The sequence below is a fragment of the Durio zibethinus genome, unplaced genomic scaffold, assembly GCF_047325235.1.
Source record: "Durio zibethinus cultivar Kanyao isolate XHJ-2024 unplaced genomic scaffold, ASM4732523v1 HiC_scaffold_43, whole genome shotgun sequence".
NCBI lineage: Eukaryota > Viridiplantae > Streptophyta > Magnoliopsida > Malvales > Malvaceae > Durio > Durio zibethinus.
Window position 1 is genome coordinate 55,642 of NW_028322666.1, and position 7,500 is coordinate 63,141.

General features: G+C 34.6%; 1 protein-coding gene and 1 non-coding gene across 2 annotated transcripts in view; both read right to left on the reverse strand.

The window, feature by feature from the left end:
* LOC149510411 (DNA-directed RNA polymerase subunit beta') overlaps positions 1–2,424 on the reverse strand; it is a 5,175-nt gene extending 2,751 nt beyond the window's left edge. The window contains exon 1 of the mRNA XM_089757582.1: positions 1–2,424. This exon is cut by the window's left edge and continues 336 nt beyond it. Within this exon, the coding sequence (XP_089613708.1) occupies positions 1–117 (117 nt within the window). The 5' untranslated portion in view covers positions 118–2,424.
* A 4,633-nt stretch (positions 2,425–7,057) lies between these two features.
* Positions 7,058–7,131, reverse strand: TRNAD-GUC (transfer RNA aspartic acid (anticodon GUC)). Its single transcript has one exon. It is a non-coding gene; the product is annotated as a tRNA-Asp (tRNA).
* Positions 7,132–7,500: the final 369 nt, after the last annotated feature.

A 7,500-nucleotide genomic window follows, 5' to 3' on the forward strand; every position in this document is an offset into this window, starting at 1 on the left:
TTCTCCATTAGGTAGGATTTTATTGGCCCAAGCACTTATTTGTTGGGGAGAAACTGAGCCAATTCGGAGTTGTTGATGTTTATATCGGTCGATCATAGAAGACAAATTCTGATTCATTCCGATTAAGCTTCCTTCCTATTAATCTGGAAGTTCTTCTCAGATACAAGGAAATGATTCAGTTCCAGAGCCAAAGATCGTAATTCTCGGACGAGCAATCGAAAAGATTCTGGAGCATTTTCAGGTTTAGGTATTGTTCCTCCAATGATCATAGTACCAAGTACTTCTTGGCGAGCTCTAATATGATCAGATTTATAAGTAAGCATTTCTTGTAAAATATGAGCAACACCAAATCCCTCTAGAGCCCAAACCTCCATTTCTCCTACCCGTTGTCCTCCTTGCTTGGACCTTCCTCTAAGTGGTTGTTGTGTAACAAGTGTATAATGTCCACTGGAACGCCCATGTATTTTATCATCAACTTGATGAATTAATTTCAAGATATAAGGTTTTCCTATTATAACAGGTTGTTCAAAAGGGTCCCCCGTTCTTCCATCAAATAGTCTGCTTTTTCCTGGATACTCGGGTTCAAATACCCATGGATTCGCTGTTTGCTTACCGGCTTCATATAATTCGGAAAACACTAGTTTTCTCGAAGCCTCTTGTTCATATCTCTCATCAAACGGTGCTATTCGATAATGTCTATCTAGTAGACTCCCTGCTAACCCAAGCGAGCATTCAAATATCTGTCCCACATTCATTCGTGAAGGGACTCCTAATGGGTTGAAGACCATATCAACAGGTCTTCCGTCTTGCAAATAAGGCATATCCTGTCTAGGTAAAATTTTGGAAATGATACCCTTATTTCCATGTCTTCCGGCTACTTTATCGCCTACTTTCATTTCGCGTTTCTGTGAAATATATACACGAATCGTTTCCGGATTATAACTAGAACCCCCTTTTTTCTGGATCCATCTCACATCGATGACTCGACCCCTCCCACCTATAGGTAATTTTAGACAAGTTTCCTTTGAAGTGGATACCTGAATCCCAAGTATGGCCCGTAATAATCTATCTTCTGGAGCATATGATGATTCTTTCGCCACCTGAGGCGTTAATTTACCTACTAAAATATCGCCCGTCTCCACCCAAGATCCCAGCATCACAATTCCATTTTTGTCTAAATTGCGGAGTAAATGGGCTTCTAGGTGCGATATTTCGTTAGTGATTCTTTCAGGACCTTGGCTTGTCACATGAGTCTGAATTTCATATTTTCGTATGTGAAAAGAAGTATAAATATCTTCATATACTAGACGCTCGCTAATGAGTACCGCATCCTCAAAATTGTAACCTTCCCATGGCATATAAGCTACTAATACGTTTTTGCCCAAAGCGAGTTCGCCACCAACCGTAGCGGCACCATCCGCTAAAATCTGTCCCTTTTTAATGCATTTACCCCGCTGAACCCGGGGAGTTTGATGCATACAAGTATTTTTGTTGGAACGTTGATACATAACTAATGGAATGCTTAGAGTATCCCCATTACCCGATAAAATAATCTTGTCAGTATCGGTAGAAATGATCTTTCCCTCTTGATCGGCTATAGCGGGAACCCCTGAATCTAGAGCCAATTGGCGTTCCAACCCAGTTCCAACAATGCACTTCTCGGAACGCGAAAGCGGAACTGCTTGGCGTTGCATATTAGAACTCATTAAAGCCCGATTCGCGTCATTATGCTCGATAAAAGGAATGAGGGAAGCTCCCATAGAAAAATATTGAAAAGGAAAAATACTTCGAAGATGAACTTGTTCCCATGCAATAGTCAGGAATTCTTGGCGGTATCGAGCCGGAACAACCTGTTCTTCCTGAATACCCTGATTCAAGGCCAAAGAATTTCCTGCCGCTACCATATAATATTCATCTCGACTTGGGGATAAATAAAGCATCTGTGCTTTTTTTGATCTCTCAAATATTTTATAAAATGGACTTTCTAGAGACCCCCAACGACCAATCCTGGCATGAATTGCTAAGGATCCAATAAGTCCAACATTGATTCCTTCAGACGTGTCAATTGGGCAAATGCGTCCATAGTAACTAGGATGGATATCTCGTATCCGAAAATTAGCAGTTCGCCCGGTCAATCCTCCGGGGCCCAAATAACTCAATTTTCTCCCATGAACTATTTGTGTCAATGGATTTGTTCGATCCAAAACTTGAGACAATGGGTGTAATCCGAAAAAGGATTCATAAGTGGTTGTTAATGGAGTCGAAGTTACCAAATTCTGAGGAGTCGGTATCAATTTATGCCTAATTGCTCCGCATATAGTTCCTCTAACTACATTTTCTAAACGAACCAGAGCCAATCCGAATTGATCTTGTAAGAGATCCGCTACAGAACGAATACGCTTATTTTTCAAATGATTCATATCGTCAAGTGTACCCATTCCAAATTTCATTCCAATCAAATGATCCGCAGCTGCCAATATATCTCGCGGTAACAAAAATGTATTGTTCTGAGGTATATTAAGATTCAGTCTCTGGTTCATATTTCGTCGACCAATCCTTCCTAATTCACATCTTTGCTGAAAGAATTTCTTTTGTAATTCCTTACACAAGGATTCAGAAAATACCGGATCCCCGCCTACACAAGAAAATTGTTGATAAAACTCCAAAATGGCATTTTTCTTTTGACCCAATTTTTTTTTTTTCCTTATCGGTCAGGAAAGACAAGAAAATTTCAGGGTAGCAAACATTCTCTAGAATTTCTCTTAGATTCGAACCCATAGCTGATGATAGAACTAGAATAGATATTTTCTGTTTCCTACTTACACGAGCCCATATCCTTGCTTTTCTATCAATCTCTAATTCGAACCTCCCCCCCCAATCTGATATTATGGTACCAGTATAGACCGAAATTCCGTTAGGATCCAATTCTGATCGATAATAGATACCGGGGCTTTGCAATATTTGATTGATCACAATTCTGTATATTCCATTTACTATAGAAGTTCCGAGGGAGTTCATTAAAGGAATGTTTCCAATAAAAATTGTTTGTTCTTGCATATCCTTACTGGTTTTCAAAATTAATCCTGCGGATACATATAATTTAGAAGAATATGTGAGTGATTCATATACAGCATCCCTTTCTTTTATCAACGGTTCCACCAATTGATATGTTTCCACAAATAATTGAAATTCAATTTCTTGATCTGTATCTTCAATTTTTGGAAACTTATCAAGTTCTTCTGTTAAGCCCCGATCCATGAACCCACAAAATCCTTCAAATTGTATCTGATTCAACCCAGGTATTGTATACATTTCCCCATTTTCATTCCCGAGCATTTTGAATTTCCCATTTATCAAAAAAATCCCATTCTTTTCTCATTCTTCATCGAATCATATGAATCGATCTAATAATGATGGAATTGAATTTCTATTCTGTTTACTGAATCACATGAAATTTTATCTAACTCCATATACCATATAATATATATGGAATGTATGAAATGCGTATGAACGGAAGAAGAAAAATTATACTCAAATTTTAATTTATATTTATAACAAACAGCTACATAAAAGAATTGATAAATGCCATTTAGCCTTATGGAGTTTTGTATAGAATATCAAAAAAAAAAATAATAATTCAATTTCTACCATTATTATGATATTCCATATTCCAAATCCGATTGAATACCGAGAAAAATGAAATGAATTCCTGATTTGATCTGTTCGTTGAGATAAAGACAAAATAATCATTAAAATATATATCGGGAGAGAGTGATTTTTCTAGCACTTAATTTTTTCATAGATTCCATGTTCTGTTCAAAAAATGATTCGCAGAGAAGAGAGATGTTTTTACCATTTTTTAGTTTTTTATTTTTTAGTAGATATTTAGAATATGATTGAAGTGGCGTACGAAAAGAGGGCTTGTATTTATTAAACATATGCAGATATAGCATTTCTATTTATATATGTCTTTCCTCTTTTCTTTTTATTCCATTATAGCTCTCTAGTGGAGACAACACATGGCTGTGCTCTATCAAAAATTCTATTTTTTCTTTAATTTTAATCTATTCAATGAAAAATTGAAACACGATAATTTCTTGCTGATTCCCTATGGAATCATATCTAGATAGATAAAATACCTCATTAGATAACTAGAGCTGTGTAACAACTTATGTTCGGGGGTTTTACATAGACTCATAATTGCTGTTATATTTATTATAATATAATTTATAATTATATAATTTATAATTGAAATTAAGAAAGTTTTTTTTATTGAATTGAAAAATTGAAAAAAAAAATCAATACTAATTAGTTATGTATCCATTTTTATTTTCTTATACCATTAGAGAAAGACAAGTGAAGAAGAATCGTCCATAAATTTGCCGTCAATAGTTAATAGTTAATGGTTCCAATTTTTTTTGTCCTGCATTTTTACTTTTGTAACTGAGAATCCACATTTTCTTTTTCAATAGAAAAGAAAAAAGAAAGGGAAAGTTTTTGTTTTTAGATATTGTGTGTCTTGAGATACTATAACCAATTGAAGGTATGGATCCAATCTAAAAATAAAAAGGGATACTCTCATTTTTTTGTTTGTAGCCTTTTGGCGACATGGCCGAGCGGTAAAGGCGGGGGACTGCAAATCCCTTATTCCCCCAGTTCAAATCCGGGTGTCGCCTGATCAACAAAAAAAGCGAAATCCTATATTCTGTTTTTGCTGATATAACTCGACCAATTTTCTCCGGCAAAAACAAGTGTAAGAAAAGGACTCTTGATACTTTCTTGATTATAAACTTGATTATAAACTTCCGGATGGTTTTGTTTTCTAAAGTGTTGTAAATCCTTACGTCTAGGATTCAAGGAAAAACTAGAGTAGTGGAAGGGAATGAGTAAATCTTGATATGGTAGCCCCTCCCCTACTAATAGAGGGGCTACTATCGGAGTCTTGAATTAGATTGGATAACGGGGAAGTGTTTAATTAACTAATGAATGGTTGTAGAAGGGTTGGAAGATACTTTGTATACAGACTGATGAAAGTCTCTGATGTGTTCAGGCATCCAATCATTATTAGATTGGATGGATAATTGGCTTTTACTTAATAAGGACACCAAAAGAAAGAAGAAGTCTTATTAATTGCTACTTGTGAGTAACATTCTTTTGATACTTCCAAAAGTGTTACTGCGTATTTTGCTTGTGCTTAATGGTTCTCGATTTTACTAGAAATCATATAAGAACTTGTTATAAGCGGATTTATTGAAGTGTTTCATCAACGGTGGTGTGTCAGAATTCCCTTTTCCTTTTGACTCTGCACCGGTAATTCCACTATTATTAGTGAACAATAATGGAAAAATTCCTTCCTATTTGGTTTCATATTCATAGAAATTAGGGGACATAATACACATGGATATAGTAAGTCTTGCTTGGGCTGCTTTAATGGTAGTCTTTACATTTTCCCTTTCACTCGTAGTATGGGGAAGAAGTGGACTCTAGGGGTACTTCTAATTGGGTTGAGGAATCAAACCGTGATCAATTGTTTCTAGATCGTTTTGCAAAGCCTTTTTAAACTATTTTATTAGTCTTCATTTCGAAATTCTTGGATTCTAGTGGAGTAATGTATTCTATGAATAATACCCTTTCAATCAAAATCAAACAAACATTTCAATAATTCCCATGTTCGTATTTCGAAAGTAAAAGGGATACGGATGATAGGCAATTTATTAAAAAAAAAAAGAATTCTTCCTAAATTTTTCTATTTTGATGAACCAGCTCTTACCAGAGTTATATATAGGACAATGAGGGACAAGGAACCCCCCCCCCCTTTTTTTTTTTCTGTATTTGTTTGTTTTTATTTCCTTCCCTCTTTACTGTTACTGTTCAAAGAGAAAAAAAAGTAGTTCTTTTATTTAATAAGATCTTGCCTTTAGTGTAGTCACATATTGCACACTTACCCCCTGTTTTATTTATTATTTTAGGAATTTTATTTATGCCATGCTTTATTGACTCATTCATATCATGGATCAAAGAAAAGAAGTTAAATTAAAAATCGGTTCCATGAAATGAAAGAATTAGAAAATCGTAAGACTTGCCTTTCAATTATTTCAGATTGATTGAAATCAACACAAATAAAATAGATCAAGCGAAGAAATAAAATTGAGATACTATGTACATTACATATCTATTTACATTACATATATTAATTGATATCGACATGTATGAAGATACATATGTAGATTCATCTATATTAAGCTTGTATCTTTATACATTACAATAATAGATATGGATAGTATGGTAGAAAGATTCATATTTTTTTTTTCTACCATACTATCGAGTTTGATAGGATACTGCTGATTTCTAGTCCATTCATTTTATTTAATTTATTTAAGACGTGAAATTGGAATCCTTTTTATTCTTAAATCCTTGATAAAAAGTCAAGTTTCATTCAAATTAATCACTTTGACTGACAGTTTTTACGTATATTATAAGTAAAAAGGCGGGTGAGGAACTAGAATGAACAGCGCTGTAGCTAATAAATGCGAGAATATTTACTTCCATAATTTCATTGTTTTTTTTACTTCGCAATAACTCGGGATTTAATCCCATAGAGATGATAAATTTGTCGCTTGTAAATTCAATGCGATGAATTACATTTCAATGACATCGAATCGGATCAATATCATGAATAACAATATCTAAGCTATCAAATCGATTCACCGTCGAGAATTGAATAGTATAACATAGGAAGCTCTTTTATCCACACCGAATACAAAATTGGATTCTGGCCCAATCAAAAGAATTCCTTTCCTTTATTTCTATATATTCTTTTCCACTCTTTCTTTTCGATAATCTACCGCCTTCCTTGTACAATCATCTGATGAAGTATCATCTGACTGCTTTTCCACTTTCACCGTTTACAAATAGTTTACAAATAAACCCCAACAAAAAATGGAAAGGAAAAAATAAATAAAAAAGGCTATCCTTGGGAATGAAATTCTTTCATTTGTATTCCCTTTCACAGAAAATGGAGGGATCAATTGATGTATTTTTTTTTTATTGTATCCGTCGGGACTGACGGGGCTCGAACCCGCAGCTTCCGCCTTGACAGGGCGGTGCTCTGACCAATTGAACTACAATCCCAGGGCAATAAAGAAAAGTGTACAGCATAGATATTCTTATGATTTCATTCAAGCCATTTTCTATTTAAATTTTAGATTCGAATCGCCGTGTTGTAACAAACAAAGGCGCGAGTGATATATTGATATCCATACGGGTATGCGCTTTAGTGAGAGCAACGCGGATTACTAGTTACTAGTAATCCTTTCGTTATTGCCAAATCGATCGATAATCAATTTTAAAATGAAAAAAAAAAAAGAGTCTTTTTTCTTTACTTTACTCTTTCTTTTCATTAAACTTTATACTTAATGATCCTGATATGAATCTAGATCATTATCAAGGTCAGAATTTATGGGAACAAATAAATAGAACAAATAAAAAACAAATAGCGGT